General features: G+C 41.0%; 1 protein-coding gene across 5 annotated transcripts in view; it reads right to left on the bottom strand.

Moving 5' to 3' along the window:
* KLF7 (KLF transcription factor 7) overlaps window positions 1-27,736 on the bottom strand; it is a 90,558-nt gene that overhangs the window by 22,009 nt on the left and 40,813 nt on the right. The window contains exons 3-4 of one of the 5 annotated variants that reach the window (XM_066278714.1): window positions 23,739-24,369; window positions 6,774-7,033 (exon numbers count right to left, since the gene is read on the bottom strand). In XM_066278714.1, the coding sequence (XP_066134811.1) occupies window positions 6,798-7,033; window positions 23,739-24,369 (867 nt within the window). In that variant the 3' untranslated portion in view covers window positions 6,774-6,797. Of the gene's footprint in view, window positions 1-6,773; window positions 7,034-23,732; window positions 24,370-27,736 lie in introns of those variants that run through there. The other 4 variants (XM_066278717.1, XM_066278715.1, XM_066278716.1 and 1 more) reach the window with 4 other exon arrangements.

Raw genomic sequence — 27,736 nt, 5'->3', positions numbered from 1 at the left:
AAGAAAGGTAACTTTATTGATCCCCAAGAAGCCCAAATTGGATACTTTACATAGTGATGGAGAGCTGGGACCTCCCCCGGACCAGCTAACATTCGGCCTGAATAGGTAAAGATCCAATTACCTAGAGATTCTTAGAGGCATATATTAAATCAGCCAAGGTTGAAAACATCAATTTGTCTATATAACTCTCGTCCAAGGTGATCAAACACTTTCTTTAAAGAATGAATTTCACCATTAGCTAAAGCAACCTAAATATGTAATGTACCTTACCCAGTTATGAAGTCTAAAAAAAGAATAACCCAGAAGAAAAATCTTAGTTTCTTATTCTGACAAATAATAACCTAAGATAGATGCTTTTCACATACCATTGTCTATGTATTTAGGAAAAGATGTCCATAAGACCACCTCACTTATTTCTCTACTCTTATCCACCCCCCCCTCCTTACATAAGCCCCTCACCCTCCAAGGTCCCTAAGAACCCTCCCCAGCCTTTTCCATTTACTAGGATCTCTTCTACTCAGAATGTATCTGTTTTGTCCATGTCACGCTGACCTGAAGTACTTCCTGGTCAGGAAACTATAGCCTTGTCTGAGTTTTTATCCTTTGGCCATTTATTTATTATTTCTTAGAGATATTTATCTTTTTCTGCCTTTATCCCTTGCCTTGCTTTTCCCCACCCACATTATATGGAAAGTACTTTGAAAATTTTAATCTGCGACATCTTACACTCCAATTCAAAATATGATGAAATAACCAATGTGTGTCCAGGAACTGGGCTAGATGCTTTCTCACTTGCCTCTTTGTCATCACCCACAATATCTTGCACAGGCTTAGGCACATTACATACACTCAATATGATGCTTCCTAATGAAGAGATGGGTGGTTAATCGAAAATCAACAGTACAAAAAGCTTCATTACCACCTCGCTTTCCAGATTCATAAACTCTAACATGCATTATCTCCAAAACACCTCATCACGGGTGAACAGGAAAAGTCAAATAGTTAGACTTCCAGTCTATTTCACTGATGGTGAAAATACAGCCTCGCCAGTGTGACAAGTTGGATTTAATCAACATTAATTGTTGGTTCTAATAGGTATCCAGCAGTGACACTGCTGGAAACTAGAGGTAAAAGGAAAAAGTTCCTGCATCAGAGGAGTCCTCATGCTCGTATACAAATAACACAGGACTCAACGTGTTGCAGCAGGTAAACGCGTGTGCATGGATGTGTAGAAGACCCTAAGATGCAGTAGAACCATCAGGGTAGACGTGACAGAGGAGATAAGTCTCACTGAAACTTGAAGGATGCCAGGGACAGGAGCAATGGGCATTTGTGGGAGAAGGAACAGCATGTGCAAAGACTCAAGAGATTTGAGTCAGTGGTTTATCACAGCTGAGGTGAAAAGTGCATATGTGAGGAATTTCAAGAATGGACTGGAGAGTTTATAAGAGCCACACCTGGGAGCCTTCAAGGACAGAAGGCCAAATTTAATAACCTTAGTAGTTCCCAAACTTAGAATGTTAGAGACATGCCGAAGACCTTTCATTAACTTGACTGGACAAACATATGCATATATTACTAGCCCTTTTTCCAACCTTCCTTTAAACACTGCAACCTAATTCCTCCCACATCCTCTTTCTGCTGCTCCATAATAAAAAAATAAATGAGAAGAAAATGCAATGATGAAAGCCACCCATGGAATTCACATTAACACACACATGAGCTCCCTCTCCCCTCAAATCTGCAAACAATTCAGCACAAACATATTGACACCCACATATGTAGAAACACCCTCATGCAATCTGTCAGCCCATATAGCTCTAACCTCAAACAGTCCTAATTTTGTCAGTGCTAAACCCACAGCTACAAAATACTTTCTCTATCTACATTCTTCTACTAAATTTTCAACTTGTTACAAAAATGTCAATGCAATGTAACTTTACACTTTGGGGAGGAATGCAAGAAATATTAAGATGTGGTGAATTTGACCCTGTGCTAACTCTGTCGAGTTATTAATATCCAACAACTTATTCTTCCAATAACGCACTATTCTCCCAAAATGCAAGATACACACTGTTTCTATTCAAAACTTCTTGCATTCCACAGGAAACTAGTTTTCATGCAGTTAATTTGATTTTGCAATGAAGTAGGATTTTCTCCTTACTATTGTATATTTAGAATTTCAGATGTCAAGTGTTTCATGTGAAAATGTCTGCATTACAGGCTGACTGTAAAAAAAGAAACTGTTCTTAAGACTAAGAGCATAGCAGCAATGGCCACCTGTCCTTCTATATTCATTCTCCCATTTTCTATAATAAGAGACCTCCCAGATTTAGTTAGGCTCATTACCACACAGAATAAAGACTCTATTTCCCAGTTCCTTTGCAGTTGCATGTTGACAGAGGACTAAGTTCTAGTTGATGAGATGGCAGTGGAAGTGACAAGTGCAATTTCAGGCTGTATTTTTTTATAGCTGCATAAAAACTAGGTTCCTAGAAAGTAGGCTTGGGGGTAGCCATCTTGAATTGCAAGGATATGGGCAATACCTTAAGGGGTAGAAATCTAAGGATGAGCAACCAATGGGACGGAAAGAGTCTGAGTTTCTGACAGCTTTTCAAAGCACAGCTTTCTGAGAGACTGAAATTTTATGTGAAAGGGGAAAAAAATCTTACATTTTCTTTAAGACTCTGTTGGCTTGGGTCTCTGTCATAAATAGTTTCATTTATGTTCTTATTAATTCAAAGGGTAACAGAAACCAATGAAGGAAAATGATACATGACTAAATGGCCCAAACTGGTAATATATAAAAATTATTTCACATCTTGATCTTACTTATTTTCTTCAGAAAGGTCGCCAAAGCTCTTGTGTGCAGGCACAGTTTCGTAGAAAATATATACATGTAAAGTCACATATCAGAAGACATGGGTTCAAGTCTTAGCTTTTCCAATTACTACGTGATCTCAGGAAAGTTACATACTCTGTCAGTCTCACTTTCCTCCTCTGCAAAAGAGAGCTAATCCCTTCTTTAATGTTGTCTTCACAGGACAACTGTGCAGATGAAGCGAGATGGTGTCTGTGCCAGTGCTTTTTATAGTGTAAAGCACTATAACAGGCAAAGTGATTAGGAAAATATTCCAAACAAAAATCCTTCTTTATTCAACGTGGCTCTTATCAACACCCAGTGCTCAGATATACTTCCCTGGTGAAGAAGGGCCTGCAATCACCTGTTTCTAGCTAAGATGGTTAGAAACCAGTGTTAGGGTGTTAGAGGCAGGCCACCTTCTGGAGCCAGTCTTTCATTTAATAATCAGTGATGACACTAAAGGCTTAACTCCTCAACCAGCAATGTGTCACTGATTAGAAAGCCAAAGGATTCAGACAAAACACGACAACCCACCAAGTATAGAAAAATAGCCTCAAGCTTGTGCACCACTGAAATATGGTGCATATTTCACCATGACTCAAATTCTCTGAAAACATATTTGGCTTTTCTATTGACTATATGGGTGGTAGAATCAAGCCCTCATGATATGCCTATATTTGCCTTCTCACAAAGATATACAAAATGTTATATACAAGAAAATTAGACAATAAATGTTATTTTTTTCAGAGAATATACCTTGAATGGTTATCCTGAGTCAAGACTTATGGCCCAATTCCACCCAACCTGACTGATGGTAGTGTTTTACAAGTCCTAGGGAAATGTGCTATTGGCTAATATTTATCAAGCATTCATTTTGTGCTGGACAATATAAGACATTAAGGGCTTTACATACATTCTCTTCTTTAATCCTCTCAATAGCCATACGAGACACATGCTATTATCTTATCCCATTCTATACATGAGAAAACTGAGGGTCAAAGAAATTAAGCTACTCACCACTTATAAGTTTGCCAGCTTATAAGAGGTACAGCCAAGATTTAAACCTCAGCAATCTCACCTTCAGTGTCCAAAGCTTAACCACTACCTCACTTTGCCTTTTATAGTATTTAATGGCCTATAATTAAAACAGAACAAATGTTTACTTTTCCTTTGGAAATCTTTCCAGATAAAATAAATCTTTCAACTGGAAAGAATGTCAGAACTATTTAGATGCACCCATATAATAGCTGTCCTTTTATAAAATAAATGGGTGAAGGAATGTCATGTACTAAGACTAGAAATCAGGGGTGTGACCAACAGCTTGCTCTTCCTGCCCCGGGTCCCATGCTCTCACCTTTAGCTCATGTAACAGTACTACTGGCTACATGACCTCACTATGGGGCAGGCAGTCAATGTGCCTCAGAGGAGACTGATACCACAAATCACTATTACCAGTGTTTTTCCATCTCATTCCCTTCACTTCCTCAAAAATCACCTGTGTCACCTGACACAGTCCTAGATAAAAACTTCCAAGGCCAACTGCAAAGCAAGGGCTTCACTCTTAACCCGCACCAGGGCTGCCTGAAAGCCCCACAGGGTAGAAGGGCAGAATGAAGATGTTCTTTGTTGGGCTATTTGTGCAAACTCCTTAGCAGGTGGAAGGTTCTCCACCCTCTGCCACATCCTGCCCCATACCTCACCCAGAAACTTGCAAAAAGGAGGATCTGGAGTCTGTGTCCTATGGGGTGAGAGAGACACAGTGAGGCCGAAGAATCAGGCAGGGGCCAGACGGCAAGGCTTAAAGACCTGCTCGGTCCAATCCGAGTTCACATATGGCTCCTGAGCACTTGAAATGTGAGCAATCTAAACTGGGATGTGCTCCAAGTATAAAATACATGCCAGGTTTCAAAGACTTGGGGCGAAAAGAGAATGTGAAATAGCTCGTTAATCATTGTTTATAATGATTACATGTTGAAATGATAAATTTGTATATATTGAGTTAAATAATAATCTAGTAGTAAAATTAATTAGCACAATGAATTACTTTTTAAATAAAGCTTCTAGAAAATTTAAAATTATGCGGCTTACATTATATATTTCTATTGGACCGTACTCTTACAGATCACACTTAGGAAGAATTTGGATTTTATCCTAAGAACAATGGAAGCCATTGTGAGCTTTTAAGCAGAGGCATAACATGATCAGATTTAAACTTTAAAAACATCATTCTGGCTACAAAACGGGAGTGGGCTGCAGAGGGACATGAGCTGATGTGAGGAGACCCTCCAGGGGCTCTACAATCGTCCGAGAGGGACCAGATAGTGGCGCAGCGTGGATGGTGTTGCTCCTCGCAGCGGAGGAGGAGAGAAGCGAACAAATACAAAACACAGGAAGGGGTGCCAGCAAGATATGGAAATTGATGGGACAAAGAGAAGTAAAAGGGTGTGGACCAGGAAAGCCTCCCAGGATTCTGCTATGAGGAGTGGGTGGTCATTCAGCCTCCACCCTTCCCTCTAGTAATTAAACATCTAAGTTGAACAGGTCCTTCAGGTTACCCTGAGGTCCCAGTGGAGTTCCCCTGCAAGGGGCATGAAGCACGGGTGCTCTGGGTACCCTGGAACTAGTGCACTCTGTTCCAAAGTGCTTTGCTTCCGAAGAGCTCCCAGAACAAGTAATTCAAGATTCTGCCAAGACAAGAAACACTTTGGAAAGCTGTCGGAAACGATGATGGTAATTGCTGCTAAGACCAGGAAATGGGCTGAAAGCACAGCAAACGGGATGGGCTGTGGTGGAAGCACAGAGGGGGAGGGGCTGTGTTTCTGTGCCTTTCCCTGGCTTCCTTCCTAGGAAATTCCAGCAAAACATTGCTGGAGGAGCTCTGGAGTCAGACCTGACCTTCAGAGGCAGCTCGGCCACTTGTTAGCTGCTACCCCTGGGTTCTTCTAGGCTGCGGTTTCCTCCTGCAGAGGGTGGGAAAATCACTCCCTACCTTGGGACGATTCAGAGCAATGACATAGGGACAGCACAGCCTGATTCCTAGAGGGGTGCCCCAAGCTGTGGCTGGGATCGCTCTGCCTTCCCCCACCTTCTCCAAAGGGGCAGCAGGTATGCATGAACCTCCCACCTCTCACAGGTGAAAACTCGACAAGCAGGAAAAGCTGGGCAGGCTGTTTCGGTAGTAACCGCCTCAGCTGCCGTGGGCGGGAGGTCCACTCCTTCCAGGGCTTTATATGAATAATTAAAGTGAAGCTCGGCTTATTAAAATAAATGAACAAAGGAACTCTCTGACATAGCAGACACTTTTAAATTTTTTTCTTTTTTTTTTTCTTTTTTGGTTGTTATAGGAAACCTTTCTTTCTTTTTCTTTTCTTTTTTTCCCAGTAGTCTCCTTCCAATTTGATCCTCTTCCGAGGCCTCCCTAACAGTTTGACTAAATTAGCAAGCTTCTCCTCTGTATGGAGCCGCAAGCCGTAAATCACAAATATGAGTGTGTGTAAAATTATATAGCATGGGCCCAGTGTAATAATTAACACATTTATATTTTGTAACTGCTGTTTTCTCCACCGTGGAGCCGGCTCCCCGCGTCACCCCGGGGGCTCGCGAGCACTTCCACCCGCGCGCGCGGCACTCGCTTTGTGCGCAGCTCCGCTGCCCAGCCGCCCAGACCGCGGTCTGGCCACGGTCAGCCGCACCCTGTACCGCGGGCACGGAGCGGTACCGCTCATGGCCGGCCCTGCGTGCAGCGCGGCAGACACAAATGAGCAGGTGACCTTTCAAACCGTGGCAAAACGGGCCCTTGACCCAAAGACCTCCAAACTTCAGTGGTTTCACTGTCTAAATCAGCCAACTGAAAAGAGCTAGTTTGCACAATGTGATTGTGTTTACACAAAGATTTAACGCCTCAATAGAGCAAAAGCTGTTCAGTTCATTTAAATTATTGCTTTATTCTTCTCACAACAGATTTAAAAAAATGTTTAACAGTGAGCTCGTGGTAATTGATCCCATAAGCTTTGTGCCCATGGTCCTCTAGCTCACGCGAGGTCAGTACCGAAGATATATTGGAAGGTTTCCTTTGGTTGAAAGATGTCTCTCCAGCCCCTGACTGCTTATTAACTGTTCTCGGTGGTGAGGATGGACGCCAAGGAAAACCGCAAAAAACTTCAGATCTGACTGAGGAAGGGGTAGAAGACACACAGGTGGGTTAGCAAGCCTTCTAAATGCTTAGCGTCGAATCCTAAGCAAGGGAAAGGTGATTATGAAATGGGGGTGGGCCCTGCCAATCGTATCTTTTTATTACGGTTATTTCTTTGGCAGAATAAATAAAAGGGGGAGAAATAAATTTTAAAATGCAAAGATGCACAGGAACGCAAGATTGGATAAAGAAAACAATCTACTTTTTTTTTGAGGCAAACAATACTAAAAAAAGTAGAGACCTTAATTAAGAGTCACATGTGCTATTCCTTGTACCTTGTAGAAACTTGCCTCTTGGGGTTAAAACCTTTTCTTTCCTCAGATCTTTGGAAGACAATGCAAATGGCCATCACTGGGAGGTTCCTGTAGATCTTTTCGCTGAATGTTAGCAGCTGCTGCTCCCCCCCACCCCGCACGCTTCCCTGAGTACAGAGGAGGACCCATGCTCACAGCAGGGGAATCAACCTGAGTTTGGGAGCTTTGCTCATTAGGAATTTATAATTCCTGTATCAAGCAGGATCTTCTCTTAAGACATTTAACACATCCATAAAAGTGGGACAAAAGGAGATAAAACACGTGGGGATGACACTTCTGACAATTCCACATTTATCATATAAATAAAACCACAAATTATTTGTTCAAACTCCCCTAGCAAACTTCTGGTATACCTAAGACAGCAATGTGCACCTTAATCCACCATCCACCTACTCCTCGCTTCACCCAATACTTCTCTAAGGCACTGCTGTTTGGATTTTCCAGCTTAGTTATAAAAGAGGACCGCATTCAAAGAAAAGTTTCTACTTGCAATTTCTCTCCACAAATTTTCTAAAATGCGCAATGCACTGGTATTGAGACGTCACTCTGAGAACCAACACGACATTTTCAAAGCTACTTGCTTTCTTAAAATAGAAAAAAAATTCAACTAAGATCAAGGATTCTTAAGTTCAATCAAAACAGACAAATAGGAATATATAAGACAATCATTCAGTTTTCTGAGCTCTTCTGAATTTGTTGTCACATTGGACAAGATACTACGTGTGAAATAAGTAGGGTGGCAAATATTAAGCCCTTTATTTTGCTGAACCATAAACACAACTGAATTCATTTCTGTCCTGTTTTAATTTATCCCCCTCCTCAAAAAACTTTATATATATATAAATATATATATGATAAATATATATTATGATTTATATATATATATAGTTGATTTTATAAAGGAAATCCTGTCCAATGGGGTAGGCTTTACAGTTTGGCAGAAAAAAACTTGAAAAATCATTCTGAGCCTCAGTTTCCTCATCTATAAAATGATAGTCATGAGAATATCTTCCACACAGGTAGGTGGGGGCTAAATAAAGGGAAGTACAAGAAAATAGCTGGTAAACTATGAAGAGCAATACAGATGATATCATCATTGCTACTTATTTGGATAAAGCCATAATACGGAGGCAGCCATTCCTGGGCTTGATACCCAATTGCCTTCTCATTCCCAAAGCCAATGTGAGAGGAAGGCCTTAGCCTACCCTTTCTTCAGCACATCTGCTCTGGGGAGCTGACTAAACAACAATTGCATCGTCAGGTCATCAAGATAAATATTACTAATTCCCTACTGGGCCTAAAACTAAGGTCCAACAACAACTGTGACCCAAAACATGACACTTACTATGACCCCAGGAGGCCAGCTCACTAATCGCAACCTCTCCAAGTGGCAAAGGATAAGCTAATCTATGTGAGAGACACAGATGTCACGTACTTCCTACAGCCACATTCACATGTATGAGAAGAATAATGTCAGCAGTATTATCTCCAAACAGCTAGGACAATGCCACACAATTATAATAGCATATTGTCCATTGTATCTGGGGATGACACGTCTGACAATATTATTTTCTATGCATGTGAGTGTAGCTGAAAGGGCCAATGCATAATTCACATCTCCTGACAAATGCAAGCATAAAGTATATGTCCATTAGATGATGCCATTTAAATCCTTTTCCCTGAGATAGCACCTTTCTCCCTGGAACCGGAATAGTGAGTGAACGGAAGTGCACTGAAGTACCACATACTCCTAATAAAAGTTCTATTTTTTGTTTGAAAACATTTATCCTCAATCATTTTTCCCCCCTAACAGTCAACCTCCTTTTGATAACAAGGAAACAATTGTTATAATTTGGTGAGAGAGGACAGATAGAAAATGATCGTTAGTGTCTGGTCAGCTAGGCCCATTTCCCTGCTAAAAGCCTCCCTCCCACCTACCAGCCTGGCAGCTCATGTGATTCAAACCCCTGCCTCAGCAAAATCTTAAATTATTACACGTCAGGAGCCTACAGCAAGAGGGGAGAGGATGTTGCCGGTGAGCAGCCGCAATCACTACCGTTAAATCTAGAAAGCTAAGCATCTGGCAGGGGTGGCGAGATTTCCCTCGTATCACAGGGGATAAAACAGCACATCTTCTAAGTCCCGACGGAAACAATGAATTATACAATTTTTATATTTAGTCAACTTTTAAAAGATCATAAAAAGGAAAGCAAGACCTGTTTGGTGGTCTTAAAAGAAAAGGAAGTATTTTGCTGGTGGTGCAGCGTAATCCAAAAAGAAAAAGTGAAGGCCAACTAAGATTGCATTAGGCCAGTGTGTGTCCACCTTGGCACCGCTCACATTTAGGGCCAGGTGACTTGTGGGGGTGCCCGGTGCACTGTAGGATGTGTAACAGCATCCCTGCCTTCCACTTACCAAAAGCCAGCAGCAAACCCCGCTCCCCTTCAGTATGTGACAACCAAAAAATGTCTCCAGACACTGGCAAATGTCCCTTGAGGGGCAGAATTGGCCCAAGTTGAGAATTGCTGCATTAGGCAACTAATGATCATATATTTGGGGAGAACAGCTGGGCTAAAAGTTCTTCTCTCACACATAATGGCCTCTTTAACCATTGAGAGGAGGCTCCAATGTCCCCTCTTGAACAGTCGTGTGACTTTCATGTTCCTACTGGAACCTCATTAGCCTCACAAGTTCTTGAAGGGTCAGGGAAGGCCTAACGGAGTGGATCAGCTCCTGTGGTGAGCAGGCAGCCATGTGAGGGTGTGAGCACAGGGTCCAACTGAAGGGCTAAGGGGGGCTGAGTACAAGGCAGTGTCTGCCCCGTGGAAGAGGCACCTTTTTTGGAGTCTCTCAAAGGCATAATACAGGTTAGCAGCAGCCCTGCAGGGCAGCCAGCAGACAACAGATTCCTCTTTCCCAGGCTTGTCACTGATTTACCTCAAATAAGAGGTAGTAACTTTCTGTGGAGATGAGAATTCACCAGGCAGGATTTTAAAACTGAGGAGAACCATAAGGTTGAAGCAACTCATGGAAGATCTCCTTTCATCCATCCCCAGAGCATGCCTGTCCTCCCACTATAACTTTAAACATGGAGATGTCCAAAGGAAAACAAATCTGCCACCAGAAGAGCATAAAGAAAGAGAGGAAGTTTGGGAGCGAGTCCTGGGCTTGTTTATGGCTGAGGCTAACCATGACTACGTCAGCCTTTTCAAAGAGCCTTGCCTTGAGATTCCCAGGTCTCCCCAGTGCCAGAATGCAGATACACAAAACAACCACACCCAACGGATGGCTGAAGAGTGGTGGACAAGACAAACATCCAGGACTTCTTTGAACTTTTCACCCTGTGTCCTGCTTCGTCCAACAAGGGACAATCCATAACATACGTGGAAAGTTGTTATTCTGACAATCTGCCATCAGCAAAGACTAAACACTAAAACAATCAAAAACACCCCTTCCCAAAGTCAGAATACAAAACTTGTCAAGATGGTTCCTGATAATCAAATGGACAAGTCTTTTTTTTTTTTTTTTTTTGTGGCAGAGACAGAGAGAGTCAGAGAGAGGGACAGACAGACAGGAACAGAAAGAGATGAGAAACATAAGTTCTTCGTTGCGGTTCCTTAGTTGTTCATTGATTGATTTCTCTTATGTGCCTTGACCAGGGGGCTACAGCAGACCGAGTGATCCCTTGCTCGAGCCAGCCTTGGGCTCAAGCTGGCGACCTCAGGGTCTCGAACCTGCATCCTCCACATCCCAGTCTGACGCTCTATCCACTGCGCCACCGCCTGGTCAGGCCAAATGGGCAAGTCCTTTAATGGACAAATATTTCTGAGTGATGAATAGCTTGTCCTATTAATAGAAATAGCAGAAATAGGACTCTACGTGTTCTGTAGTTATCCTCTGATAATAAGCTTTCCTTGTGCAGTTTGAATATTACTAATGGCTAGTTGGTTTCCTTGAGATCTCTGGTACATGCAGTTTTCTCTCTCTCTGATCCTAGCCCAGTTCGAGGCCTTCTAGCTATTTTAAGGATACTTCAAGCAGAATTGATTCCATAGAGCCTGATCTGATCTTACGAGTGGCAGGGCTTACTGCTCAGAATAGAGCTCCTCCTGCTTCACTTTCAATAGGGGGTGGTAGATCTCATTAGTATGAGAAACCAGCACCAGCCATTAGCGTGAAGTAAGAGTTGCCTTTGCTAACTACGTCTGTGCACAGTCACACAACATGCTCTGAGTTCTCTCAATAAAACAGCTCCTTCCCAGGGGGATGAAGCGGCCTCTTTAAGGAGCCCCAATTTACATGCACTTTCTCAACTATTTAACGTGAAACCTTCTTGAAGGATCACTTCACTTCACTTCTAAAGCATCTTTCTCCCCACAGTTCCAGTGAAAATTTCCCTATTGATGAAATGGAAACCTCTACTTAAATAGGAGATGCAACTATATGGAAAGTAATTACACGTTTTTAAAATCACAAAACTGATTTAGGTTTATTTTGTACCACAATTGTTTGTTGTTATAAGGAAAGAAAATAAGGTATTCAAAACATGCATTATTTCTAGGTTTAAATACAACATATCACCAAAAAGTACTTGAGACATGTGCTGTGCCCACCACGAGAATGAAATCTGTAATGCAAAGTCATGAGCCTAGAAACTTCCCTTTGCTCCTTCTGAATGAGTAAGACATTTGGGAAAATCCCACAATCTTTTTTAGTCCGTATTACTTCTTTATACTCCATATGATATCAAAAAGAATGACTACAAAGGAATTTGGTTCATTAAGAGATAACGTTGAACTACCCTTAAGATGTTAAAGAGGCTGCCTGGTTAATAAGTTAGTGATTTTAATGTTTGCATACATTCTATCATGCCCACATCCAATATAGATGTGTAAAAATTTGCTAGTTCCTTCTAAAGAAGACCGAATCCATTATTTAAGTAATGCCTTCAAATATCTTGTGTTCTTTAAATCCTATTCAAAAGGTATGCAGAGAAAAGGAAGACTAAGATTCTAACATTTTCTTAGCTGAAGGATTTAGTTGAGAAAGCAGGAAGAGGGGACGCAGGTGCCAGACATTGTGTAGAATTTGCACTTATGCTCCATTAATTGCCAGCATATCTTCCTTTCCCTTTTCCTCCCCTCCCCCCACTAAATCCCTTTGGAAAACAGCAGAGCAGCAGGCCCAGACTGGTACCCAGCAGCAACACCAGGAGCAGAAGTAGCCAATTAGCCTCCAGAATACAAAGGGGGGGTGGTGGAAATGATGCAGTTACCTAGCAACCAGAAAGAGCAGAAACAGCTGTGTAGCAGGCCCAGGCTGGTACCCAGGCAGAAACAGGATAGCCAATTAGCACACTGTATTTAATGCTGATGTGGTTTCCTAGTAACAGGCTGTACAACTCTGTCTGTTGCATTTTCTCCCTCCCTTCTTCACATTTTCCTCAATCATGCACACTATTACTATTTGCCCTAATTACTGTTTCTCTACTGCTTCAAGCGGCCATTCTTTTGTCCCCAGAGAAATTGGAAGGACTCAGAAAAAAATCTTCTGTAATGACAGTATTTAGTTTCAAATTCAGATTAGTTGTAAGCTTTGAGACACTAAACAACAATAAGAAAGAATGGAAAAGAAAGAACAAAAAAGCCAGCAAATTGCCTTCTAAATTTCTAAGTAGTCTATGGCACCTTTCCTAAGTGCTAATATTTACATGTGGGTGAAGCAAAAAATACTTAATAATGTATACCGTCATTTTGCCATTCATACATTCTCGAATAGTCTGAGGCCTGTGTACTTGAATTTATTCATATTGATTTTCTGACACTCTCTGCTGAACACTAGGAACATAAAATGTCTTATTACGTCTATCAGAGAAGGAAGATGTACCTTTTGTTGCTCTTTTTAAAATACCAGTACTAGCTTCAATAAGCTCATGACCAATTGAAAATTCAGTATGAAAAAATCATCATTTCCTTTCAACAATAGAAGTTGAGTACAGCTGAAGAGTGTGTATATCCTATAGTAAGGGGATTCAAACACCATATTGTAAGTTCATAATCACACTAATGAATTCCAGTGAGGTGACATTAAATCACATAAACTCACAAAATGAAGACAGACAGCTTTTAAACAGGACTACCGCATAGCTATTCTAAAACATTTCCTAGTGCATCTTGCTACTCTTGTATACAGTAAAATATGCACCAGACTCAACCTTTTTCTTGGGTTCTATTCATCAGGACATGGATTATATAATTCTACATTAGACTCCTAGGACCTCTCTCACTTAACAATGGCTTTGATATTAGAACAATCTATAGTCCTTCTTACAAAATCTCCTTGATATGAAAACAAGGGTTCTAGAGGAAGACATTACATACACCCCATAACACACCTAACTAGGCAATACTCTACCATGAAGGAAAAGAATTTCCTCAACTGAGAATGACTTCTGGCTTCCTGCCTGCAACAAAAGGATTGATGGCTTTCAATCAGCTTGATCTCAACTAGTGAAATGGTTCAAATTATTCTATTCCAAAAAACTTGGAATTAAAAAAAAACTTTACACTGTTTGCCTGAAAACAGTATGTGCAGTACTGTTTTACTTTACTGAATTCCATAAATTGAATGTCAGTTATAGTAATTGAAGGATACGTTCTGAGGGAAGAAACAACTACACAAAAACTTGTTATGTTTTATGATACCAGATGAGTGCTTTATAATATAAAATGAGTTTTAAATTAAAAATACATTTTATTTTGCAAACAAAATAAAGGAGTCTAACCTGTAGATAACCTTTGAAGTGAAGAAAGAAAAAGATGCAGAATCCGAAAAGGAAGGACTTCTGCCGAGCAGGTCTGATGTGGGATTACCCAGTCCCATGAGGAGCTGGTAAAAGGGAACCCTGGTCTTCCATCCCTAAAAGCTTAAGGGATGAGGTCCAATCCTGGGTTAGTTCCCACGTCAACAAGCACAGAGGATAAAGGAGTAGGTAGGGTGAACAGAAATATGGGACAGGCCATGAAAAACTTATTCTGACTAGAGACACTTAAATAATTTAAGTGGTGCCTTAACTGGGTAGCTCAGTTGGTTAGAGTCATCCTGGTATGCCAAGGTTGTAGGTTCGATCCCCGGTCAGGGAACATACAAGAATCAACCAATGAAGGTAAGGTGGAAAGGTAAAATAACAAATCGGTATCTCCTCCTCTCTCTAAAAATCAGTAAATTAAAAAAAAAAATTTTTTTTTTTAATTTTAGTGGCTTGACCTCCATTATATAGGTTAGTCAGGTCCTAACACTGGCAACTGAACATAGAAACATTGTAGGAATGGGAACAACACCAGCACTGGTTGGCCAAATAACCAGCACATTCAAAAGACACTAACTTCCGATTACTTTGAATGGTCTTGCTGCTACTAACATTTAGCTTAATAAATGCCATGACAATATATTACTTTTTAAAATGGTTGAAAAGCAGTGACTCTTAGAAAATGTAGAAAGTCTAGCAGCAGGGGAGGGGACAGGGTTGGAGTGGATGCGGGGAATGCCGCTCCAGCCCCAACATACCCCAGCTTTTCTTTCTACTTGCTTGCCAATTCCCGAAGTTCCATTAACAGTCTCCCACATTTGACCATTATAAATTCCAATAGTAAAAGATTTCACTGTACAACACTAGTTGAAGAATGTATGTATAATCTACCCCTGCATGGTGTACTGCCACCAGATCCTTGCTGACGTAAAGGAAGGCCTCAAGGGCAGGGAGTGACTCAGTGCAGGACAACATCAGGTATAAGGTAGGGCATGAGGAAGAAGGAAGGAACTGAAATTTCAGAAACAGGTTTGCCCAGGGTTATTCACTTCACCTCCATAAGGGTGGGGCAAATCAAAATTGTCTGGTAGACAGAGCCAGGCTCTCTCCATTGGCACTTGAGTGGGCTGGCAGAACTCTGGGTCCCATTAAACATATGTCCATGGTAAATTGCCTCCCCAAAGAGCTCCACTCATTTATCAGAACTAACTTCCTTACATAAAATGTATTATTTCTCAGGATCCATTTTCAAGGTTTTAACTATAATTTCTACTAAATTCAAATTGGTTATTTTTCAAAGAAAAGCACACCATTTTATACATATTTTTTAATCTGTCCTTATACTTTAACTAATTTTTTAAAAAGAATTATTCCAAAACTTAAAAAAAAAAGGTTGGTTTTTTCCCCTTTATTTTTACATATGACTTTCTTAAAACTCCTTTTTTTCTGATTCACATAAAAGCACTTCACTAATGTTTCAACTTCAGGAGACATAAGAAATACTGCCTAACACCAATTCATTTTTATATCATCCTAACCTGCACTCTTTACAAAGCTCCATTTAACTTTCCTCAAACCTCCGAATACAGTATGTACAGAATAGCCAAGATCATCACGGTCAGTAACATTATCATAGAAATGCTCCATACATTATCTAGTTATTAAAGGGAATAGTTTTCTTTAAAGTTCACATGTGGTCTTCCCAGTGTCATTCCTTCGACTGTACAGATTTCTCATAACCCTTCCAGTTCTCTCCTCTATCAATCAGAGATGGCCTAATGTGTAAATCCTCAAATTTATAAAATTCTATTATTTCACTGCCTTTTCTGAACGAGATGCCACTATTCTCTTCCCTTCTTTCTACCTCCCACCCCCAACTCATGCTCTATTCTCTTTTGTGATTAGTTTCCAAATATAACGGCTTTATGAAAACGTATTTCAGGATTTTGCATCAAAAGCGAGGTCTTCAGAGATGGGGTAAAGAATAGTGAGTGTGCCCTGACCAGGTGGTGGCGCAGTAGATAGAGCGTTGTACTGGGATACAGAGGACCCAGGTTCGAGACCCCGAGGTCGCCAGCACCGGCTCATCTGCTTTGAGAAAAAAAAAAAAAGCCCACCAGCTTGAACTCAAGGTCGCTGGCTCCAGCAAAGGGTTACTCGGTCTGCTGAAGGCCCACGGTCAAGGCACATATAAGAAAGCAAGCAATCAATGAACAACTTACTAAGGTGTTGCAAACGTGCAATGAAAAACTAATGATTGATGCTTCTCATCTCTCTCCATTCCTGTTTGTCTGTCCCTGTCTATCCTTCTCTCTGACTCTCTGTCTCTGTAAAAAAAAAAAAAAGAATAGTGAGTGTCTCATAACTGGGTTTTTGATAAATAATGTATGATGAAATATGTATTAATTTCATGTTTTTATTTTCTCCTCCATTTTTATTGTAATATGTTTATTTACTTTGTGACTACTAATTATCCATTAAAAGGACATCTGCAATAGGCATCTCGCAAAGCCTACATTTATTACCATATTATAATGATAAAATAAATGTGCTTGCTGTGTATATGTTGAGTTTAAAATATTCTACCCAAATATGTTTCCCTAATTTTATCTTCATAAATGTTAATAGCTAGCATGCTGCTAAATTATCAGTGAAACTCAAAAGATTTTCTGAATCATAAAATTCTCCCATAAATTGTTTTCTACCACCTCATTCACACTCCTTAACAACTCTTTCTCTTAAATCTTGAACATGCTAAATCCAAGATATCAAACGCTATTAAACTCTCTCCACCTTGTGAACTTAACAGTTAACCCTTATTCTAGCTTCCATCCCATAATTGGGGTTTAATGAGTTTCTGCCTCAACACATGGATAAACATTAGCAGCCATGTGTCTCAGCACATTATAGGTCCTTTAATGTCTTCAAATTGCCCCATTTCAGTTGCTATTGTATAAATTCAAAGAATTCTTATCTATAGCACTAAGGAGGTTAAAAGTGGTGGCTGGGCCCCCTAGAGTTCTAAACAAAGGCATTCAATTTTGGCCTGCTAATAGGCCTGACCTTGAATTAGAACTTCTATTTATACAAATTAGTGTACTATCATATTGGCATCATTTAAAAACATAAACAGCATCAATAAACACTCTGCCCAGAAAGAGAAAAGCAACTTTTTTTTATCCCGAATCATCCATGCTGCTTCTGACCACTAATAGGAGCCCCTACTCCCAGTTAACGCTCTGTCTGCCTTTAGCTCTCCCACTCTACAAACTGCCTTTCCTTTCTCCTCTGCTGCTCCCTTCGTGACACAGGGCCTAACATCTACGGGCACTTAATACCCATTGACGGAATGGCTGAATGAACAAAGTAAATAAGAAGCAAGATGATCTGTTAAATAAGATGCAAGCCTAAGGGACAGGAAATACTAGTCAAATTTTAATTCTGCCCATGGAGGATCCTATAACTTGGGCTATGCCATTTTTACATTTTTGGTCCTCAGTTTCCCCTATATGTGATAATGTTTGCCTTTCTTATTTTATAGGTATACACTGTTAACATTTGTCATTTTAATGAGTGTATACTGGGATAGTTATAAGGAAGTCTCTCTCTAATTCTAAGGTTAAAAAAATGGTTTAACTGTAATGACCACAGTCATAGTAGCTATAGTAGTAACAATAATGGGCCTGGAAATGGAAGACTGCTCCTTTGTAATTTCCTTGTTCTAGGTCTTGGTCATTTGATGAGGCACTATGTCTTCAAGATCCTCCCAATTTTTATCTATTTAGAAGACACTTAAAGTAGTTTCATTGTCAATTTGTATTTAAACTAGGATGTTTCCCATTTCCTCTTAATAATGGGTTAAGAAAAATATCTCCTTGACTTCTTTCCCCCTCATTAGTTAGCATAAAAGAGCCTGGACAGAGCAATAATGTTTTGTTGGAATCCAGAACCAGACACCCAGGAGCTCTGTGAAGGTGCGCAAGGTACTTGACTTCTCTGGATCTCATTTTCCTCATTCATGACATTAAAATAGTACCTATGTCATCATATTAATATGAAGATTAAAAGGGCTACTACAATGTTCACAAAAATTAGGGGACCAGGGAATGGGCAGATACTCAGTATTTTCAGCCTTTTGTATAGTGCATTTTCACCAATGAAATAAAAGTTGGTTTTGCATCTCATTTGCATAATCAACTTTGATTTGTCGTTTGCTTTTCTGATGTCCTTGCTTAATAAAAAATCAAATGCTTCCTTTTTTTGCTTCCTTTTCATTTTGAAATATCCCGATTTTTGTGAGCAGTATATTTGTAGAAGACTTCGAAAAATGCAAAGCAAATGCTTTGTTTGTTGAATACGCAAAATAAATGAATTTCAAACTGTAAAGAACTTTCATTATATGTATAAAATAAGCACTTTTGTTTGCTTCTTAAACATAACATTCATCTTGTTTGTTTGTAATATCTTTAGCCACCTTTTCATTTAAAAACAATTTTCCTAAGTCCTGATTAAACTTAAAAGGTTGTGATACATCTTGATTCATTATGACCCACCCCAAAGCAGATATAAAATGCTAACTGCACACTGGTATTACCTTTCCACCTGAAAACATCCCTTTACCTCCTTCATTGCAAAATCTAGAATGTCCTCATCACCATCCGGAAGGAGCCCTCCAGACAGCACATGTGAGAAGCACGGCCTCTTTGCTCCCTCCTCTGTGACCAACGACCAAAGATTCCATTGCTGGCCTTTGTCCTGACTTTACCAACATGACTCACTCTTACTAGTATAAATGTGAACATGCTTTTATATAAATCTCCATACTAGAAATGTCTGCTCATTTAACACAAAGCATCATTTCTATAGCAGGCTTTTTCCCCCCTAACCTCAGATGTGATAAAAAAGAAATGTAAAAAAGAATTCGTTTTCTTTTTGCATAAAATCTATTACCATTTTAACAAATTGATTTTTACTAAAATGAGCATAATAGAGTGATTTTTAGAAAACTGAAAGTAAAGGTTTCCCCTACATCACAATGTAAGGATTATTGAGCTGATTCTAAGAAGATGAATAAAATTATGATCATAATTCAGTTGAATTACTGAGAAAGAAAACTGTATTACACAAAGACCAGAAAACAGAGTGGCAGAGAGAGGTCATAATGGCTTGGCTGCTAAAGGACATTTTTACACTCACGCCAGCACTAAGTGCTCTTCCCAATGAATAAACCATATGTCCGTTTTTATATGCTTCCTTTCACAGAGATTCTGTTACTTCACAATAATCCCTTTGTCCCAGGCCTGCCTCATCTTCTTCCATCACCCACACCTCTGGCTCCCACATCCATAACTTCTCCTCCTTGGGTAACCAGTATTCATGCCCCAGCTACCAACTTGAACATCTGCTACCTGAAAAAAAAAATCACCTCATTGCCTAACATCCTCCAGGGCAAAAAGTTTAAAGGATTCAGCATCCTCAAAAAACAGCCAAACTGGTGAGGGTGGCAGGGAGATACCTCTTCCAGCTCAATAAATTCTAAATTCTATCTATATATAAAGACTAAGTTAAAAATTCCTCAATGCAAGCAATTTCACCTTCCCAACAAAGTACTGTCTTTCTTGTGCATGGACAGAGAGCCACACGTTTTATTTTATTTCATTTTTGCAAATGTCTCCTTTCAACATATGAACATATTAGAAGAGAGAGCATATAACTAGAGAACAAAATGCCAATATTTCCCATTTCCCCTGGATGGTTTCTCTCTCTCTCTCTCTCTCTCTCTCACACTCTTTTTCTCCTGTTCCTAAATACTTCCCCAACCGAAATATAAGCAAATATTTTCACTGAATTAAAGTAAGCTCTGTGTTAAAACAGCTTGCCTAAATTCAACCAGAATCCATTTTTTAAACACTTTACTTCAACATTCGGTCAGCAGCTCTCCCCCATCCACTCACTTATGTCTGCAGGCTTTTCTTGAGTTCCCAGCACCATATACCTTTGCCCTCAAGCTTTTACTGCTCCATTTCCTTGGTATGTTAGCATTTAATCTGATTCCATCCTTCATGCTTTTTTCATTATTCTTAGTTCATCCACGCCACATAAATTATCACCTTTGTTTTCAGTTTCCCATGAGCCCCGTTTACACCAATTCCAAATAAATATTTCTGATTCTCATCCATTTAATCCAAATTAATTCATATTCCCTCTCCCCATCCTTCATCCCCACCTCTGCCTCTGTCCTGTCTCTCTTTCTTATAGCACCTACTTTTCCCTCCATGCTTGGCTCTGAGGATGCGAGGCAATTGCTTCTTGTGTTGTCTTAGAAAAGCCCTGGGCTACACGAGTGCCAGCCTCAGTGGCCAATGCCCGCACATGCAGTTTCACCCTCCACAGCTGATGACCGTGAGCATCGTCCCCCCTAACTGACACTGAAAAGTGCGGGAGTGAGGACAGAAAAGCTTCTCGCTTTTTTATTGTATTTAACGTTGGCTAAGTAGCTTATTGTCCATTTACATAAATCTGTTTTTTTCATGAAATCATCACTAATCAATGTCAACAGCAATAAAAATAACTACCCCTAAACTTAACCCTACTACTATCCTTTTTTTTTTTAATAGGGAGTTTCTTTTTTTTTTTTAATTTTTATTTATTTATTTATTCGTTTTAGAGAGGAGAGAGAGAGGGAGAGAGAGAGACAGAGATGAGAGAGAGAAGGGGGGAGGAGCTGGAAGCATCAACTCCCATATGTGCCTTGACCAGGCAAGCCCAGGGTTTCGAACCGGCGACCTCAGCATTTCCAGGTCAATGATTTATCCACTGCGCCACCACAGGTCAGGCCCTACTACTAACTTTTAATAAGCTCTTGTATTTTATATATAGTGTCTCATTATCTAATCTTCAAGACAATCTAGGAGGTAAACACAATTGTCCCTATTTTACAGATGAGGAAGACGAGACTTAATGGAGATAAATAACTTATCCAGGTCGTACATCTAGGGAATGGTAGCGCCAGAGCTCAAACCCAAGTCCACCTGACTACAGAACCTCGCTCTCATTCATTCCGCGTGTTGCCCCGTCCCCGAGTGAATTCCCGACGTGGAGGAGCCTTTCCACTTCAGTCCCCCAAATGTGAAGTAGTTATAGGTGCTGGGACACAGCATGAGCTCCACCTTGACAATCACCTGAGTACACAATGTCTCCCAAAGCACCGAATTCCACATCGCTCTAAAGCAGGGGTCCCCAAACTTTTTACACAGGGGCCAGTTCACTGTCCCTCAGACCGCTGGAGGGCCGGACTATAAAAAAAACTATGAACAAATCCCTATGCACACTGCACATATCTTATTTTAAAGTAAAAAAACAAAACGGGAACAAATACAATATTTAAAATAAAGAACAAATAAATTTAAATCAACAAACTGGCCAGTATTTCAATGGGAACTATGCTCCTCTCACTGACCACCAACGAAAGAGGTGCCCCTTCCGGAAGTGCGGCGGGGGCCGGATAAATGGCCTCAGGGGACTGCATGCGGCCTGCGGGCCGTAGCTTGGTAACTAAAGAGTTACCCTTCTGACACATCTGTTGGGAAGATGGGATAAGAAAAAGAAGAAAATGCTCTGGCTTACCACTCCCCCCACCCCCCCCCACCCCCCCCACCCCCGCGCACACACACAAAAAGGAATCTCTGCTGCCCCAGAGCTGCCAGTCACCATACTAGGCAGGATGTGGCCTGTCGTAGTGTCAATATTTCAGAAATGTGTCCATATCATGAATTCCACACCCCTAACAAAATTCAATAGTCTGGCCTCATCCTGCTTTCTCTGGTTTCCTGTGGGGAGCGGGAGGTGAATCACAACTGAAGCCTGGAACACTGCAAAGTCTTGTCATTACTCACTGACTTGAGAAAGAAACGACCTTCAGGACAATTTCAGAGAGGAATAATGCTGACAATAGGAAGCATCACCCTGGGTGTACGTGGGGTGGAGAACTTGAACCCAGGCTCTGATGGGAAGCTGTGAGTGGGGCTCTGCACCTGAGCCACAGGGCTCACAAGTTCCATTAGGAGACCTTCTCATGAACCCAGCAAGAGCCACAAGGGAAACTGGGCTCAGAACTAGAGGAGTACTTGCCTAAGTCCTGGGCTACAAGGAAGCAGTATCAGTCCTCACCCTCCCATAGCAATAACTTTGTGGTTCACAGCGGTGATTTCTTTTAGTCACATGTTACACAGCCCTACTTCAGGAAAGTTCTACTGTACCAAACATAGACATTTCGCAGACTGGTACAGTAGAGCTGAAAATGGCTTTAAGAACCAGATTATGTGATAGATGTGGACAATGAGGCCTGTGAGATAAAGGGACATGCTCAAGGTCACAGAGCTAGTTAGTGGCAGAGTTAACCCTTTCCAGCCAATGAACGTTGCACTGCAATTTTCTTGGTGACACTGTCCACAAACCACCAGAGAGTAGCGGAAAGGCAAGTGGTGAGCCCAAAAAGAACTCTCACCAGACACTTCCTCGCTTAGATTCACCACCCACTTGTCTTCAACAATATCTCATTCTGTTGTGTGTACATTTGGAGTTTTCCCTATTCAGCTTGTACTATGCACACAGCAGGCAAAAATCATATAGGCAACACACTGTCACGGACTCGCTAAAAACCCACCAATGACAGCAAATGTTCCCAGGATGCTGATACCAAGAAGAGACACCAGCCCTAAGCTTCCATCTCAAAGCAGAGAACAAAGACCAGTTTCAAGGAAGACGCCAATCTCAGCCTTTTCTCTGTAAACCCCACTCCTGGAAATTATCCCCTTGCTCCAAAGATCAGTCTGATTTCTGGGAGTCACTATGGAAGTCCTGAGGAAAATATACAGTCCCCGTCAGCCCCCACCCGCCCCTACCACACACATAGCAATATAATCACTTTAGCAACTTCTCAGGAGCAAGCTCATTAAAAAGCCATTCTGCCATCTCTCCATAAAGCATGCGCCAGAGAACAATGCAAAAGAGGAGATGCCAATTAATTATAGAATGATCACATCTAATGAACTCTGAAACCCTCCTGCTGTTGGTGACTTTGATGAAAAACCAGGGATGCTGGGAAAACAGTGAATGGGGACACCCCGGCTACCTTGTTTAACTGTGAATTCTTTCAAACGTTCCCCCTCAGATTCCAGTGTTAATCACAACTGCAGCACTACATTCCTAAAACAATGAAAAGTTTCAGAATGTGACAAGTGTGTGCATCACATAGAGCTGTGAGTCACAGCACCAGAGCCCCCATTCAGGCATCCCCGGAGCTGTGCGATCTTATGCTGAGGTTGGCATGGCCTCTGAAAGGGCCCCACAGCCCGCAAGGGACAAGCCCATGTCCTGTCCTCAGGACATCTGGAGATAAGGACACAGTGAGTCATCTGCCTCCCCACCCAGGCCCTCCTGCCTCTCTATCACCTCCCAGTTGGCAGGGGTGCCATTTCTTGGAACAAAGAGAAGCCCTTCCCACCAGAAGGCTAAAGGAGGAAAAAGAAGAAACGACGTGCGGCCAACTTGTACCACTACCTGTGTGAGTCCTCTGGTGGGCCTTTAAGTGGGAGCTTTTTGTATAAACTTTCCGGCACCCATTAAACTGACAGCGGTGAACCCTCTTCTTGTTTTCGGGGCATGCCTCAGCCCCTACCCCTCCTTGTTCACTGTCACTCTGTCCACTCTTAACTGTCCCAGCTGCCGCCACGGCTGCTGCTGCTGTTGCCACCCCTCCCACCTTGACTGAGCTAAGTGTAGCCTTCTTGGCCACCAGTTTCAACGTCACTGTGCCATCCACGGCTGAGAGAGTCTGTGAGGTTTTGACCAGATGGCGGCTGAGCTCAGGGGATGACGGGGGCGTTAATGAGGTCACTGCGTTGAGCTGGGCCTGGTTGACGGCTGTGTAGCTGTCTAGAGAAGAGCTGGTTGGCTGGAGACTGAGGCAGGTCTCAGATAGCAACTTGTCCCGAGAGAGCAAAATGTCCACTGCCGAGCTCTTCTCGCAGATGGCCGCTTCCACGGGGAGCAGCAGGGGGTCCAAGCGCCGGAAGCTCTCCTCAATGCATGGAGGAGGGGACGCGTGCAGGAAGCAGTCCAGGTCCTCGCCGAAGGTCTCCGAGATCCGTCTGGGCTCTGTCTGTAGGTAACGTTCCAGCTCAAGGCATGTCTGCAGAGGGAAAGGAGGAGGGGAAAGAAACAGCTATCAGAGGCAAAGAACACCATGAGGTCACACGTTGACAGGCAGAGGAGGAAGATTCATGAAGATGCAGAGAATGGTTTCAGGCTCGTATCTGAAAGTTTCCTACTGAAAGGTCTGACCTTGTTACTTACTCTTTGAATACACTTGAAAGGTTCATAAGGTCCCACCATATGAGCTCAACTACTAGAATTGATGGGAGACTAGGGGCCCAGAAAGGCTATCCCACACAGTCAAGATCCTAGAGAACATTCAATGTTAAAATGATCTCCTGCCCCACAATCCACTTCAGTAGGTGAGATGCTCCAGGCATCTCTAGGAGTTCCCATTTAAGAACAAAGCAATAGAATCAGAGAAGGTTTTGTATACAAAGACAAGAATCCCTATAGTGCAACTTCATTTCTCAAATAGATGGGCAAATCACAAAAACTAAGCCAAATTTTTCAACTTGCTCTGAAAAACAAACCATGTCTACCCAAACTAAGGGGTGACCTTAGGCACAAGCTGCCAACACCAAGCCTGCCTTAAACATGGATTCCCTAACCAACAGAAATAAATAATGTTCTAAAAGAATACCTTTATAGGCCTGACCTATGATGGCACAGTGGTTAAAGTGTCAACCTGGAACACTGAGGTCGCTGGTTCAAAACCCTGGGGTTACCCAGTCAAGGCACATACAGGAAGCAACTACTATGAGTTGATACTTCCCTCCTCTCCCCCATTTCTCTGTCTCTCTCACTCCCCCTCTCTAAAAAAAAAAAAAGAAATCAATAAATAGTCTAAAGAAAAAAGAATGCCTTTATAAAGCCTTCAATGTACTAGACAAAACCCCTTGTTGTTTATAGTAAGTTATTCAAAGTACAGTTGCTCCATATCTTGTAGCAAGGAGCATGAGTCCATTACAATGGTTAACCTCTCTGACTAGTTGATAAAATGAGTTCAAACAAAGCTATTTGATTTGTTAAAGATAAAACCCAAACTAATGTCAACATCAAGTTTTCACCTGGCAAAGAAAAAAAGTAACAAGAGGTTCAGAGTTTCCACAAATTTTCATGCCTGGTGCACATAAGTCTTTGTAATTTCTGGTCTAAAAGCTCTCACTTAAAAATCCTACTTTTTCCAGAATCTTGTATAAAACCACGGTGCTAACTTACACTAGCTCAATTTGTTCTAACTTCTGGCCTTCAATAAAGAATTACTGATGGCAAATTTAAAATATGACTAGCTCCTAAATTACTGCCTCCGTAAAGCTTCTATGTTACCAACCAATGTTCTGATTCTAGGCTTTTATTCTGTTAATAATATATTTTAATGATATACCTAGTTGTGTTGTATCTGTCAAGGATTTTATTGTGGTGACATTTCAAAAGACTGGCTTATTAATCAGCCTCCAGTATAACTCTGCATTACTGAATAAAAAAAACAGATTTTTAGCTGTGAATTGCTGTGGGTCTCACTGTTGGGGTTTAATAACATAAACTAATGGCTGGTTCCAATCTTCATTCAACATACATGTCACAAGTGTTTATTCAACTACTTGTCCACAGCAAGGTGCAAGTTTCTCTGTGAAGTAGAAGAAGGTCCATGTGATGCAGGAACAGGGTAAATAATTACAAGCTAAAAATGACATGAATTTATAAAGCAAGGTGATAGCAAGGAACATACAAGGTGTGCTGGTAAGTTCTTAGGGGTAAGTAGACAATGAATTCTATACTCTATAATGTGGAAATATTAGTCAAGGAAAGCTTATTGGAAAAGTAACTTCTGGTTCCATTTTACTTGTTAATTAAATAATAGTTCCTGCTGAGTAGCTTCCCACTACTTTATATTTGAAACCAGCACTGCTACTTTTTCAGGTCTAGACATATGCATGCATTATCCTCACTTGCCCCTTTTCTGAAGTTCATGTCTCAAAATTTTTTCTTTCATTTTCCCATCTCATTTGCTAGAAATTATAACTTTCTTCTTTCCCCAGTATTAAAACTCTCAGTCTTAGCTCCAGTTGATTCACTTCTGAGTTAAAAGATCTTATTCCTGAAACCTCTCTTAAACCTCCCCTTTTCTTTTTAAACTGTCACCTACCAAGCACAGTGTCTGGCACCCAAGAGGTACATAATGTCTATCAAACAAAGATAAAATCAACTTTATAACATTACTTTAATCATTGTACTCTACTCCACTCTACACGAGCCATCTGCTGACAACCCTATCCATATCCAGGACCACACTGTGGCTAGCAATCCTAGAAATGAACACTAATCCATGTGTTCGGGAACACAGTTGTAGTGCTTCTTTAGCTTTGCCAAAAAAAAACAGAACCAAACTTTTGAGACACAGTTATGTTCCAGGTAATAATCAGCTGACTCAGGGGTTATGCAAGAACTCCTTTACACTCCCAGTCACCACTGTCTATAGATAGAGCTTCGGTTTGCTCTGTCTTCTCATATACTTTGTAGCTCAAAGATTTGAAAGTCACTAAAAACTCGCTGTGATTGTTAGGAAGCTCATACCTCTTTAAATTCAGAGTTCTGAGGAACTGAGTATTCTAAACACATTTACATATTCTGGTGGGAGGATTAAAAAATAGCCTCTCCAGTATGCCCTAGTTTGAGGTCCAAGTGCACATGCATCACACCGATGATCTAAGTATTAAGATATCCCCTCCATCACTAAAGTATGGAAAAATCTGGACCCTTTAAGAGAGGCTGTCACTTGCAATCCTAATACAGGACACTCTTGTTCCAACTGAGAATTAGAGAAGCACGGGTACACATTAGGGTGTGTTGGACAGCCCTATGGTATCACTGAATACTTTTTGTCTTGAGAAATATATACTGCTCACAAAAATTAGGGGATATTTCAAATGAATATGAAGCTATAAAATATCCCCTAATTTTTGTAAGCAGTGTACTTCTTGTAATATCTGCTAGAGACAAAGTTTAGACAGGGAAGATTTTGCAAATCAGAAATTAATCAAGAGTGTTGGAGATTAAAATATTAATGAGGAGGGTTTTAATGTTAGATTATTTCCAAATCAAGAGAAAGTTTGTCTCCAATATCTTTTTAATGAATGCAAGAACTCCCTTAAAAAATACCTATGATGATATGATTAATTAGAATTTGAGGTATCATTATTTACACAGATTTTAATATACTGACACAGAGGTATAGATAGAAATAAATGTGTATATGCAAGTATGAGTCTACATCCTATATTGCCAATATATATGGAAAGACACCTCACTAGCAGTGGGCACAGCTGGCACAGAGATCTTGATTTGTAAGTATCATTATCCAATAAAGGAACCAGGACTACTTAGAGAAATACTTGATTCAA

This window comes from Saccopteryx bilineata, chromosome 5, assembly GCF_036850765.1.
Source record: "Saccopteryx bilineata isolate mSacBil1 chromosome 5, mSacBil1_pri_phased_curated, whole genome shotgun sequence".
Lineage (NCBI taxonomy): Eukaryota > Metazoa > Chordata > Mammalia > Chiroptera > Emballonuridae > Saccopteryx > Saccopteryx bilineata.
This window is presented reverse-complemented; position numbering and strand designations above follow the sequence as displayed.